The sequence below is a fragment of the Tympanuchus pallidicinctus genome, unplaced genomic scaffold (genome assembly GCF_026119805.1).
Source record: "Tympanuchus pallidicinctus isolate F22 unplaced genomic scaffold, pur_lepc_1.0 scaffold23, whole genome shotgun sequence".
NCBI classification, from domain to species: Eukaryota; Metazoa; Chordata; class Aves; order Galliformes; family Phasianidae; genus Tympanuchus; species Tympanuchus pallidicinctus.
Genome location: NW_026294740.1, coordinates 10,046,088 through 10,059,864, shown reverse-complemented (window position 1 = coordinate 10,059,864; position 13,777 = coordinate 10,046,088). Strand labels below are relative to the sequence as shown.

Sequence of the window (13,777 nt, the reverse complement as noted above, 5' to 3'; positions counted from 1 at the left end):
ACAGAAGGGGAGAAAAGGGCAGACTGAGCTGCTGTCAGTGCCAGCACACGTCCTGCTCAAAGCGTCTACCCCAAATCCTGCAAACTTCTGTCAAAATGCTTTTCTTTTTTCGGTGTTTTTACACTTCCCTTCAGCACAGCTTTAGCTGAAAAACACCTCAGACACAATGTTTTGTTTGACTCCAAATAGATTTGGTTTGGGATTTTTTTTTTTTTTTTTTTTCCTCTTTTTGGTTTGCAGAAGCTCCAGATTTGCCTTCCAGCCAAACCAAAACAGCACATCTGTGAAAAGTGCCAGGGAACAGAGAGTCACGCACTGCCGGAGCTGCGCTCAGAGGGTCGTTTTTCAGCCATTCCCAGTGGTTGTGGTGCAGCTGAGCTGTGAGGTTGGCCCCGGGAGGAGCAGAGGAGGCAGGCAGTCACTCTGTACATACAGGTTGTCTTTGGACAGGAGCTTGAATCCAAATTCTCCAGTTCAAGCGAAACAGTCTTGAATTGGACGCCTCTGCTTGCAGGCCATCTTTTTTGCTTTAAGTGAAATGATATGAAAGGTAAATACTGCTCTTATGGGGAGGGCAGGAGGAGGAGTGGAGAGGGCTCACAGCCATCAGCTGCAACAGCGCAGGGCTGTGCTCTGCCCAGGTCGGGTCCCCATGGGATGCATCGCACAGCTTCCCCAGGGCTGCACGTGAAGCTGCAGTGATGCAGATCTCTGTCCACCAACTTGATTTTTCTTTTCTTCTTCTTCCCTTCTTTTTTTCCTTTTTTTTTTTCCTTTTTTTTTTGTAAAATCCATTAAATCTCGTTATATGTTCTTATGCAAATGAAACGGTGCAGTGAAATTTCATTTTTACGACTAGGGGAGAAAATCAGAAAAAATCAGGCCTGAGTTTTTCCAGTAGTGCTCGGCAGTGCGTTGTATTAACTGCAACGTCACATCTGATTTCTGTGGTTTTCAAAGGAAACCTTTTAAGGATGAGATAATTATTCTGTTAGGACTGCACAGGGCAGCTGGCTGAGCTTCCATTTTTCCTTACTGTCACACATGAGAATGGATGGAGATATATTTCCTTATGAAATCACACCCGAATTGTAGCCCATTCGATATTGCATCTGGTGCTGCCTACTCCAGCAGACTCTGGCTATAAAAACTCCGCAGTCAACACGTGCACAATAACCTCTGCTGCTCTCAGATCCCTTCTAATTTGAGGATGGCTTTAACCCCAAAGCAGTAGGTTTACATTTCCCTTTCAATAAAACGGGTTTAGTTATTCAGTGTGTGAGAAGACAACCGATGAGATGGTGCTGGCAGCCAGAATAGAGGACGTTCTCTGCAAACTGCTTCTGGTGAGGTTTTGCCTTGTTGATTTTTTTTTTCGCTAGGAGAGGAAACTGCTCGCCTTTGTAAAAGCCTGGCTTTCTGATGAGGGCACACAGAGGAGAGGCAGCCTTATGGTTATTGCAGAAGATGAAAGTCATGCAAAGCATGTGACTGCTGCCGGCCTTGAGGCATGATGCCTTCTTCACACCCCCGAAATAGTCATGGTTTACTCCTGCGGTGTCGCTTCCTCTGTTTCTGTGGTCCATTCCGTGTGGCAGTTTACTGACAGTGCGAAGGAGGGGTTTAGCTTCCCAGTAGCTCCATTTGTGCCACCCGTGCATCCCGGCCATGTGCATGCCCATCGTGCCACATGGTTGCAATGGCTGTCGCTCGCGTCTCTGGGCGCTGCTCTGACGGCGCGGCCTTGCTGCTCCCTCACTGCCTCTCTCCCGTAGGCCGAGCTGCGCTGCAGGGACGCCGCGCTGACGCCGTCCCCCTGCCAGGACCTGCTGAGCGTCAGGAAGCCGTCGGTGGGCCGCACGCACTCCCTGCCCAACGACAGCTACATGTTCCACGCGGCCCAGCCGCGCTGCCGGCCCAGCACCGCCTCCCTGCGCCACGGCAGCCCGGCGCAGCGCAAAGCGCACTCAGGTATGGCTGCGCCTCCCGCGGCCGTGGGGCTCTGCACCGTGGTGCAATGGGGTTCTCTGAGCTCGGAGGTACCAAGGTGGGCTCTGTTTCCGTGTCTGTGTGTCTGGACCTGTGGAGCGGCCCTGCAGAGCTCGCAGAGCTGTAGGATGGCTGAGCTTGTCGGCTGCTGCCTGAGCTCCATCTGCCTCCTTTGGGCAGAAGCTCCTGCAGAGCGGTACGTCTGTGTGCTTGTTTGCTGCAGTGCCTGTTGCAGCAGGCTCTGAAAGCTCTGTGCAGGAGTTCTGTGAAAGAAGGGAAGATGGTGTCTCTCAGTGCCTGTAAAACAAACTTAAACATGCTGAACAGAGAGAGATCTCGGTGGGTGGGGGTGCGTAGGATCGTCCTTGTTGGGCTGTGGGGTTGGGATGCACGCCTCGGAGACAAGCTGAGGTGTTGTTAGGTGCAGCGTTGCTGCAGGCACCGAGGGCTCTGTGTGCACCTGCGCCTGCAGCTGCCTCTCATCGCCGCACCTCCAGCTGTGGGGCTGCCCCCCGGTGCAGCACGGCTGCCTCCTGCGCTCAGCTTTGCTCCTGGCAGGCCGTTGTTCCACGCGTTTGTCGCAGATAAGGCAGAGAAGTTTTTACAAGTAGCGTCATTGGAAAGCCTGAGAGCAGAACATCATTTCAGCCCTGTTCGGAATGCTGGGAGATTTGAGCAGATTAGAAATAAGATGTTGAAATTTGCATAGTAATAAGAACTCGGATGAATAGCGGCTGTTGAACAGAAAGAAAGCAGAAAGAAAATGTGGACGCGATGGAGGAAGCTGAATCTGGAGTTGTGAGGAATCACTGCCACAACACACAGTTCTCAAGGTCAAGGGCTGTCCTCTGAGGAATCTGTCTGTTCATAATGCAAAAGCTGAGGCTGAAATCCTGGTCAAATCCCACTGAAAGCAAGAGCGGAGCTCCTGTACCTTTGGTGGAGCCAGCATGTATGGCTCTCTGTGGCAGCCAAGAAATCACAGTCCCTGGCCATACAGAAAATCCTGTTTGCTGCAGAAAGAGTTCCTAGTGCTGCACTACTGACCCTTAATTTGGACACGTTCGTCCTGTCTACAGCAAGAATTATGTCAAGAACAAAAAGGGGGTAATTTCTGGGTCCCATTTCGAGGCAGCACTTCTCAGTTCCACCAGGCTCCCTGAGCAGCCCCGGCTTGCTGAGGTAGGCATTGCTCCCTGGAGCACCACTGGAAAAACGGTACCACATAGGAGAAGCATTTTGGAAAGGTAAAGCTGACATCTGTCTTGTTCACAACTCTGCCGAGCAGTCAAAGCTTCTGCATTTTTCTCCTGCTGGTGAAATTCCAGTTGCCTGGATGGCGCCAAAGTGCTCAGAGTTGGGTACGGTGCCCAAATCTTGGCACGTGCGCCTCGTCCTGTTCCCTCTGCAATGTCACCGCTGCTGGGACAGGGCAGGTCACCCCACCTGTTCACTGTCTGTAATATTGCAAAGTGCTGTGAAGACAGCAAAAGGTGCCAGTCGCCTCTAATAAATCACCGCAACCGAGCCACAATATTTCAAGCTGAGAAAGGTTTTGTTGTCAGAAACACTGGTGCTCGCAGGAGGTATTTGTTTGAATACTCCTTCGTAATGGGGCTGTTGTTCTGGGAAAGATTCCAGGACAAATGAGATTCTCTGGGATTCGGTCCAGGTTAAATGAATTGTTTTGAAAAATGTTGAGGCTGTGGGGGGGAGCTCGCAGAGCTTCAGACCTTTCAGAAGAAGCAGCCAGCAACCACCGAGGGTCAGAAAGAGGCCACGCAGTGCCCGTTTCCTTCTCCAGGGCTGCGCTGCAAAGCCAGCCTTGCTTGCTGCCAGGTCAGTTTGCTGCCATGTGAGTCCCAGCATCTGTGTGGTGTTGGGATCAGTGCAGGCACACTCTGCGTGCGCTCTGGTTTGGGGACATCCTTTCCAGAACCTCTCGGGGGCACATCCCTGCAGGGCTGAGATGTGCGGGTGCCTGCAGTCGTTGGCCCTCGCAGGGATGTGGATGTTGCCATTCCAGATGAACTTCTAGTTCATCATCTCCTGTTCTTTACGGGAGCTGGTCCCAGCTGGATCGGGGGAAAACGCCATGAAAAATGAAATAATAGACTATTTTGGAATAACTTATTAATAGGTGGGAGTTTTTTCCAACCATGGAGAGCTGCTTGTTGAGTTGAGCGCTCCTACTGCGCCTGTCTCTGGGGTGCAAAGGGGTTTCCTCTGACAGGACCCTGAGACAGGGCAGCAGTCACAGGGGGATGCATCATATTCCTCTCTTTTCTTCCTCCTGCAAGGTTCAAAGGTGTCGGTGCAGTCGCAGCCAGCAGACACCAGCTCTCTCCTGCAAATTCCAAAAGACCATTTCCACCACGTGAGAGCTCACGATCCATTGGTCAGGGAGGGAAAAGCCCCGGCGGCCGCCCCCATGCACTCCCCTTCTGCAGAGAGGCTGCTCCGCAGGCAGGTAAGCAGAACCAGGGCCACCGACTTGCTTGGGTTTTGTACTGCTGTGTTTCCAGGTTACCCACGCTTTAAATTCATGAAGGGTTCACAGAGAAACCTCAGGAGAACTGTAATTCTCCTGCAGAAATAACGAAAAGGTTGATGGGTTTTGATGTGAAAGCCATCCAGGAGCCTCCAAAGGATGTGAGCACTGTGCAGCATCTCCTCTGGCAACGTGCCTGAAGGTTCCCCGCAATGTTTGCACTTCATTTCTTTGGGTCTCTTCATAACTGCAGCCAAACGCTCCCCAGGGCCTTGTTGGGGTTAAGGAACTAATTCTTCACTGCTGTGATGTTCTCAGTGCTTGGAAGGACACGGTGACTGCAGGCTCCATCCCAGGCTGCCCTTCCTCTCACTCCTCTCAATTCGTGAAAGGGGGAAATTGCTTACAGGGCACCTCGCTGCGTGCAAAGCCACCATGGAAAGCACGTTGTATTTACAGCAAGAATTGGAAATTAGGATCCTTTCAAATCTCCTACGTGCTTTTGAAAAGGTTGAGTATATGCAAAACAGAACTTGTTCTATTTTGTAACTGGTTTTATCTCGGTTATTTTGCCTGGCATTGATTTAAGTTCTGATTCAACCAAAGATCTGAGAGATGTAATCGCAGATTCCAGTCTGCCTGATTGGAAACACGACTTTAAATTCGTCCTTTTTAGTGGAGTACTTAAACTTGTGCTTCACTCTCACATTTTAAAACACATTTCATTGTGCTGTTGGTGCATCTGATCCCCACGGTCTGCTTTCTTCAAGAGTTTTGTGTCCTATTTCATCTGCACAGAATACATCAGTTTGATTTTTTCAAAAATATCTTCTTTACTGCGTGAAAATGTTCCCACTTCTTTCATCTTTTAATCAACATTGACAAATTAGACAGTTGATTCATTAAGCTCTAAAAATGAATGCAGAGTACCAAGGTTAACAATTACTTTAGTCTGCAATGCTAAATTGACATAAGAAATTCCTAGCATGTCTTCTTTGCGGAGGGCTGGCCAGCTCCCCCAGTCGCTGCTAATAGGGAAACTAATTGATGTCATGATTCCAGTTCATAACCACTCTCTCTTGCTTTCTAATGAATAACAGACCCATCTTTTTCAATTGATCTCTCTAGAATAAATTACCATGTTAGCCACCTCTCTCGGCCTAATTTTGTTCACTTTTCTAAAGGCTTCTCCTTCTAAACCCCCTCATACATTTAAATCAATTTATGCCCCTCCCTCCTCTTCCTGCTCGTGCAGTGCCATCAGCACGCTCTTGGAGTGACCTTTCAGGAAGAAAAAAGCTTTGAGCTGGTGAGCTTTGGATAGGGAACTTTGGGTGGTGAGCAGGCAGGTCTGTGGGCCATCCGCAGCCCCTGAACACCAGTAAGCTGTTGCCTTGTGCTTGCTCTCGTGTAGCACCATTAATAGAAGTAGAATAGTAGTGGGTTCTGGCCACAGACTTGATTTCTGTTGGAGTTAGTTGTGATCCAGGTGGCCGTGCATCGTGAAACTTTGTCTCTGAAGAAGCAAACTCTCTTTGCTGTTCACAGCAGTTGTGATGCTCAGATGCTCCCGCTTGGCTCCTGTTGCTGCCCACACTGATGTGCTGCTGGCACGTCCCTGTAGCTCAAGCCAGCAATGCATTTTGATTTGCAGTACCCATTTTTCCTTATTGTTACTTACATTGCATGTAATTCTGATTTTCATTTCTTTTTTCTTTTTCTCTCCTCTCCCTTCCCTGTTGTCCCCTCTCCTGTCCTAAATTTGTGCTTAGATAAATCTTGTCCACCACATCCCTGGTCCGTGCACTTTCCTCCACCACTGACACGTGTGTTTCACCTCCCTTCCCCTCCAGCGTGCTGTAGGGTGGACAGTCCCCCCAGTAACACTCCGTTTAGACTCCAGAATGTTTGGCAATTAGCAATGCACGCACAGACGAAGCTGTGAGATGCTTTGGGTGAACACAGAGCCAAGCTCCCTCAAGGAACGTGCTCCTTGGCACTGCTCAGATGCTGTTCTCCAGGGAAATTCTACCTGAACCTAAAACTACATTGATTTTCTGGCTCCAGGACTGCGTGCCCGTGGTGTAACCCCGCTGGGGGTGGACGCACCATTGGGATGGCATAGGGTCCTTCTGTCGTGGAACAAACCAATATGACGTTTCCACCAACAGTTACTGCTAACAGCTGCCACAGAGGCTGTAGGGACAGAAAGAACCGGCACTGCCCTTTGTGTGCAGCACAGGTTGGTGTACAAGCAAAAGTAATGACAAGAATTACTTTTTGCAGCCGTGTTCTGCTTTTTGGTGCTCTGTTTCCCTTCTCAGGATGTGAATGTGATCCCTGCCCCCAAACACTCCTTAACGCTGTTGGCTTCGAGGAGTGCAGAATGAGCTCCGCTCTCAGGTGTGGTTGGTTACCAGCGTGAGGCTGTGAAACTGTGACTAGAAGGGGTTGTTAGCTGGCATTGGACAAAGTGATTTGGCATATTGAATGTTCTCTCACAGACAACAAAGGAAGGCACTGCGCAGGTGTGAGAGCAGTGCTGCTGTGTGCACGTATGTCTGTGCTGCAGCTGAGGAGAGCTCTGCCTGAACAGAGATCATTTGGCTCAAGCAGTCCTCGTGGGACAGCTTTTACAAAAATCCTGAGATCGTTTTGGGGGCAATTTGTCACAAAAGCATTCCTTAAAATGAGGAATTTCATCTCCTTGCACTCCTCTAAAGGGCTGAGACCAGCTGGAGGCATTTCCTCCAAATTTCTTGATGAAGATTTTAATCTTTAAGATAATTTAAGAATCATCTCAAACTGAGACACTGCTTTTAAGGGCCGGTTAATGGGGCTGATTTATAATCCTTTTTGGCAAGGGATGCAGTGCAGAGGAACTGCAAAGCCTTCAAGCCACGCCGTAGGCACTCTTGGCCAGCAAGCACCGATGTTGCATATGGCTCAAAACAACCAAGTTAAAGTGTGCCTTAGGAAGTCTGGGCTGTCAGAATAGGTAGAAGTAACTACAGATGCCCTAGTCCAGCTTCTGCAGCTCTCTTCAAGCTCCCCTGTCTAAGGTGGTGCAGAGTTGTGGTGCCTGCACGGGACAAAGCTGTCCCAAAGGTGGACATGTGCTGCCACCTGGGGTGGGCACAGACGTGGCTGCTCTGGTGTTGGTGGCTCTGGGGATCTTGCTCCATGCCCTCAGCATGGCCTGAGCTGGAGAAAGGAATGCACAGGTTCCCTTGCACATCTTCCCTCTCCCCTAAGATTTCAAAGGAGTTTGCCATAGACCCTCATCCTTTGGATAACCAGGATGCTGCTAGGTTTGGCTGGGGGCATTCTGTTTTGCAGTCCTGCATCCTTCCAGGGGAAAGATGAAGGTCAACCGCTTATGAAGAATAAAGGGCCAAAATCTGCTGTCTTTTGCACAGGGATAAGCCCGCATATCACTGTAGGAACCAGCGGGTCCACACTGGGGTATCTCCAGCAGAGCTGCATGCCCTGTGAATGCTGTGCCTTGCCTGTACTAACCTTTGTTTGGTCTGTCTCTCCCATCTGGCAACTCCCCTCCTCCCGACTCCCCTGCGCTCTGTGCAGATGGCCATAAGGAACGACTCTTTGGACAGCAAGGAGAACCTCCCCGCCGAGCTGAGTGAGCTCCCCGACCCCGATATCCCCAGCACGCCCCAGGAGGAGTCACCAGCTGCTCCGACCCCCTCAGAAGGAGAAGATTTGGCTGCGTGGAGCCGGGCAAGCATTCACACACAGCAGCATTCCCACAATCAATACAACGTTTCAAAGCAGGCACCAGCATCGTGTGCTCGTGCGGACTCTTATCAGGAGACGCCTGGAGACTCAATGGACCAAGAAGTGTCTGAAACAAACAGCTCCTCGGAGCCCTTCCCTTCTGAAACTTGCACAGCCTCGAGTGCCTGTTCAGAGGCACAGCCTCTCACTCCTAAGAGGAGCATTGGCAATACCGGCAGTGTTACGTTGAAGGACCTGAAGAAATACCACAGTGTTGACACCCAAGGTCTTCTAAAAAAACCACCCTCTTGGTTGGATGATCAAAGGAGACATTCGATAGAAATCTGCTCCATGGAAAACAGCCCTCAGCACCATTCCACATCTAGCTCCTCTGGCTTCATAAGTCAAGTGGTAAGTGAAATGGAAGGCTTGCAAGGAACTCGGCAGAAGAAAAAGCTGAGTCCTCCGTGTATATCTATAGACCCACCCAGCGAACAAGGCTTGCTGCCCAGAGGGCCTCACAGCATCTCACCTGCCGGAGGAGACACCTGCCTGAGGCGGCGCGCTCCGTCCTGCGATTCCAAGGACTCGATGGATATTGGGGATTCGTTGCTTCCAGACAGCATGTCAGCATCTCCTACCCCAAAGAAAGACTTGTTGACACTTCCTAGCTTTTCCTTTGATCAGAAGGAGATGGAGCCCTGAGTTACTTTTCTGTTGGTGCCAAATGTTTTCTTCCTGTCATGTAATAGAAAAACAAATCAGAAAAAAAGGAAAACAAACGAAAAAAGAACTGTATTCCAAAATGGCACTGGGTAAAATATTTCCAAAGAAGGATTAAAGAACCAGCTGGTTAAAGGAGGGGTTAACCTATATCACGCTTACTTAAGCATACGTTCTGCTTAGGTAAAAGCAATACAATGTGCAGAATCTATATGTATATTATATTTTATTAAATTAATTGAATCTAGTATTGCGAGATGTAGTACATTTTGTGACTAAAGACTCGTTTGATTTTCCTCTATTTTATGTGTCTCAGAATATTTCTGAGATCAGGTGGGTTTATATGAACATTTTAACCTTAAAAATATATATTTGATCCCTTCTCTTTTTTTTCTTTTGTTTCGTTTGGGTTTCATTTTGTTTTGCAAAGCACAAAATGTAGCCAATTAGTGCATTACGGAGGAAACGTATCCTACAGTCAGCAGTAAATAAGAATTATTTAATGTAATTTATTTTTCCCCTTGGACTCGAGTCATTTTCTGGAGAATACAAAAATGCGGTAGCGTTCTTTTCTGACAAAATGAATTCCCACTCTTGCATGAAATCGGCATCCAGAGGAAAAGCAAGTGCACGGAGCAGGAGCCTGCAGCGCCGAGGGCTGGGAGCGCAGAGCCACCGAGCTGCAGGCGGGAGCTGCGCGGTGCTGACTTGGAACGAGCTGTTTTGGAGTTTTGGATCGTCTGCGGGTGACTCACGGAATGACATCCGTGATCATCAGTGATGTTTTGCCGTGTGCCTCGGGAAGCCAGCACAGCTGCCTGCAGGGCCTGCTCAGCACCGCGGTGTCTCGGGCTGTTTCTGCAGTGCAGCCCGTTGCCCCACTGCCCTGCTGAGAGCCGCGCTGAGGTCCTGAAGTCATTGTTTGAAATTGCTGTTGAACAGAAGGGAGGCCTGCTGCAGTTGGCAAGTTGTCTTACAGAGTGCGTGTGAGGAGGTCTTGTCGGTACCAGAATGTTTGTTGGTTTTCAGCAGAAGTTTTTCCTGTCACTGCTGGAGTTAATTCACGTGAAGAACCTGGTGGAAGTTTTATTTCCAACCTAGTGAAGTCCGTAAGCAGCAACTTTGTGCTGCAAAGCGTGCGGAAATGGAAGCCTTCACAGTCCTTCATGTGTCCTTCATAGCCCTCCTTAGTGTCAGCCATCTCCAAGCGGTCCGTTCTGTGCTGCTGGCAGAGCCAGAAGCCATGGGGATGCTGGGGACGCCCTGTGTGCCTCAGCCCGCTGCTCACAGTGACAGGAGGCAGACGTGGAGCTGAGAGGACTCCCCAGATGGGGGTGAGGTGCGGGCTAAACAGGGCTTCGGAGGCACGGCTGTAAGTATGCAACCAGCTGCAGCCCTCACAGGGAGACTTTGCTAGCTTCTCTCCTTGAGCCAGCACAAGCCTGTGTTGGGTTTGAGCTCCTTTACTCCCACCTGAGGAACTTTCCTCCGCAAGCACCGTCTGCGCCCCATAGAACGCAGGGCTGCGTGCTCAGCACGCTGTGCTGCAGTCAGGGCCACAGCCAGGTCGGTTCCCCTGTGTGCTGTGAGCCCAGACAAACCCACCGGTGCCCAGCCCAGAGCAGAGCCCGTTCGGGGCGGTGACTTCAAACAAACCTTTCCTCAGTTCTTCCCCAGCTCACATTTAAAGAAACAATAAAATTACAGTGCGCTAAGCCTGGGAAATATTCTTAATCCCTTTTTGGTCTTACGCTCCTAATGAGCACAGCCTTTTCCTTTCACATTCGCTGAATAATTTGGGAAAATACGACATTGCTGACCCCATTCCTTAACCATCGCTGCGGCACAAAGCGCTGAAGTGACGTTGATCCAAGCGTTCGGCCCTGAACACAGCAGCACCCAAAGGCTGCTCTCTTGTCCAGCTTTGGGCTTTCGCCCCCTGACGCGGTTTGTGTGAGCAGCAAAAAGTTCACATTGCACGTGAATATTCAGCAAAGACCAGCCGATAAAAGTGCCGCACGGTGAGGCGTTCAGGAAAGGAGATCTGTGTAAAATAGTTTGTTTTCTAAAGCAGACGCGTTTTTTCTAGGCGCCCTTTTGAAAAACAGACTCAGATGTACTGCAGTGTGTGCAATAATCTTAAGAGAATTTTAAATACCTGCGGGGGGGTTTTATAGAATTTGACTTTTTTTAAACAAAATGTACAAAATCCACAGGAATTCCGTAGGACGGTTCTGTTGATAGATTTTTTTATATTTTTGTAGAAATCTATAGAGAAATTGTTAAAAGCCTGCGTAGCATCTTGGGAACAGGAGCAGCTCCATCTCTGCTTCCCCTTCCATAACCCTGGAGCCAGACCTGCTGTAGCGCAGCGCAGAGCTGCGTCCAGGCCGCGGTTGTCTGCACAAAGCGAGCCGAGGTTTGCGGTGTCGCAGTGCCATTCCTGTCACTCCATGAACCGCCCACCCCCGGAGCTCAGCCCGTGCCGGGGGCACAGCAGTCGCCATCAGCTCCTTCAAGCACACCAGCACTTTATACTGTGGATTTACTGTAGGCAGACGGGAGGACGGCGTTCTGCCACTGCCAGGCTGACATGGGAGGAAGCAGAGACTGCGGATGTGTGTGGAGCAATGCCGATTCCAGTTTTGCAGCCCCTTGCACATAGGACTGACTTTTCTAGCTCGGTTCCAGGCCGTTGGTATTGCAGGTGTTTTGGAGGAGGGTGAAGAAAACGCTGTTTTTGACTTCTGTGGATTGCACTCAGCACAAGGCGTGTTCAAGGAAAAAGCGTTACGGTTGTAAATTAGGCTAAGCCCCAGTCTCCCCTTTTCTGCCCCTCTGGCTCTAATAACCCATGTACACTATTACACCAGGTGACTAGAGTAGGCACGGCACCGTTGCAACGTCGTAACAACCTAGTGTATATGATAGAACTTTGTATTTACTAGTTAATATATTGTTATACTGTATCAGGTATGTAGGCCAAGACGAGGTCTGTTGGTCAGGGCAACAAAAGGTGGTATTCGTGGGCAAAATGGGGTTCAAAAGTTCCTTTTTACAAAAAGAAAAAAAAAGACAAAAAATGAGTGTAAATCTTTACAAATGACAAAAACAAATGTGTCCTATTAAAAGCTTTTGAAAAGAAAATAAACGTGCACTTCCTTTTGTCGTCGTTGCTGCTGCTGATGATGTTGTTCTGTGGCATTTGGACCCATCAAATTTCTGGCAATGATTTACCTGTGGGTGCTGCACGGCAGCTGCAGACACGAAGTTGAAGGCAGCGTTTGCAGCCTGACGCACAGCAGGTTCTGCTCCATCGCTCCTGCAGTGATTTGGGCTCCTTGCAAAGCAGGAGGTGCTGGTGCCACCCAGGAGCTGCAGGGCGGCACCCGGACATCACCGGGGCTCCAGCAGTACAGTTTGGCCCTAAACCTGTCTGGGCTCTGCAGGGTAGGAGGCAAGGAGCTGGGGCCTGCAGAGGGACAAACCCAGTGCACAGCAGCTCCAGCGCCCACATGGTCACAAGAGGGATGAAGTTTCCCCTTTAACAAAGGGAAACAGTGGAGCTGTGCAAACTCCCGTGCGCAGCAGTGCAGAGCGGGGCCGGGAGGTGAGCTGTGTGCCCGGTGCTGTGCTGACCCCCAGCAGTGGGGCTGGGCTGTAAAGCAGTGGGAGCTCTTGGCTGCTCTCTGTGCACAGGTGAGGTGGGAGGAAATCAAAGTTTCCTTGCTGGGAGAGTTAAAATCTCCTATTCCTAATGCAGGGTTTCAGAGGATCTTTGGAGAGGAATTCTTTTACTGTTTTTCTGAATATTCCCTATGAGAAACTTTCTTGCTCATCTGTGCTTGTGGGTTTTAGAGGAGAGTTTTAGAGGGCTCCCACCCTGGCACTTGCAGACATGCTCCCAAGTTGCCAGAGCCTGGGCACGGCGTTTTGCTGCTGTTTGGTGAGCAGGCTGTGCACTGCACGGAGCCGGGCTGTGCCTCGTGTGGTGGCGGCTGCATCCTGGGGAGCAGCGCTTAAAGTGAATATTTGTCTGGCTCAGACCCCGCAGCAAAGCCAGTCTGGCCGCTGTCCTCCTTTCTGGAAGCAGTGTGTGCTCTGCCAAGCCCCGTCAGCATCTGCATGAGAAATGCAGGTTCTGTCTCTCAGGTGTTCAGAGACACAAACCAAGACACACCAACGATCTCAGACGCAGTCTGTACTCGTACGAGCCCCTGAAAAAGAAAGAAAGAAAAAAACAGGTAGGAAAAAAAGCATTTGAAAGCCACGCGCCCGGAACCCTTCCGTCACCGCCCGCCCGGGGCCGCGGGGGGGCGGCGCGACGCGGCGCTCTGCTGCCACCTAGCGGGCACGGCCGCGGCTGCCGGCTCTGCTGCCCGGGAGCCCCTTCTTTCCCAGCTCAGTATCGCAGAAGCGCAATTTAAAAAGTAAAAAGAAGTGCTTTTATTTCAGCAGGGTTTTATTTCAGCGGAGTTTTCCAGCCTCTGCACGGATAACCACTTCCCAGGGCAAGAGGAGAGGAAGGACGTCTCGCCTTGCCGCGCTGTCCAAGCCAGACTGATGCGCAGGGCCAGCGAGACGGCAGCGCCTCGTGGGTCGACACCGGGGCCCCCCGAGCAGCGGCCGAGCGGCAGGAGCGGAGCGCGGGGCTCGACAGGACGGACGCTCGCTGCTGGCCGGCTGTGCTGCTTTGCCCGTCATTTGATGGCGGCGCCGGCGCTGGGCTGGCTGCGGGCCGAGGCTGCACCTGAGCTCCGGTTGCGGCTGATGGGTTCGGGCCGTTCTCCGGTACGGTCGGTCACTGCCTCGCGGGGGTTTCCGCCTGTGAGGATTATT

At 50.7% G+C, this 13,777-nt stretch overlaps 1 protein-coding gene across 11 annotated transcripts in view; it reads left to right on the top strand.

Moving 5' to 3' along the window:
• CACNA1G (calcium voltage-gated channel subunit alpha1 G) overlaps positions 1-12,084 on the top strand; it is a 107,581-nt gene extending 95,497 nt beyond the window's left edge. For all 11 annotated transcript variants that reach the window (XM_052688063.1, XM_052688062.1, XM_052688064.1 and 8 more), the window contains 3 exons: positions 1,776-1,971; positions 4,290-4,459; positions 8,066-12,084. In XM_052688063.1, coding sequence (XP_052544023.1) covers positions 1,776-1,971; positions 4,290-4,459; positions 8,066-8,920 — 1,221 coding nt within the window. In that variant the 3' untranslated portion in view covers positions 8,921-12,084. The remainder of the gene's footprint in view (positions 1-1,775; positions 1,972-4,289; positions 4,460-8,065) is intronic.
• Positions 12,085-13,777: the final 1,693 nt, after the last annotated feature.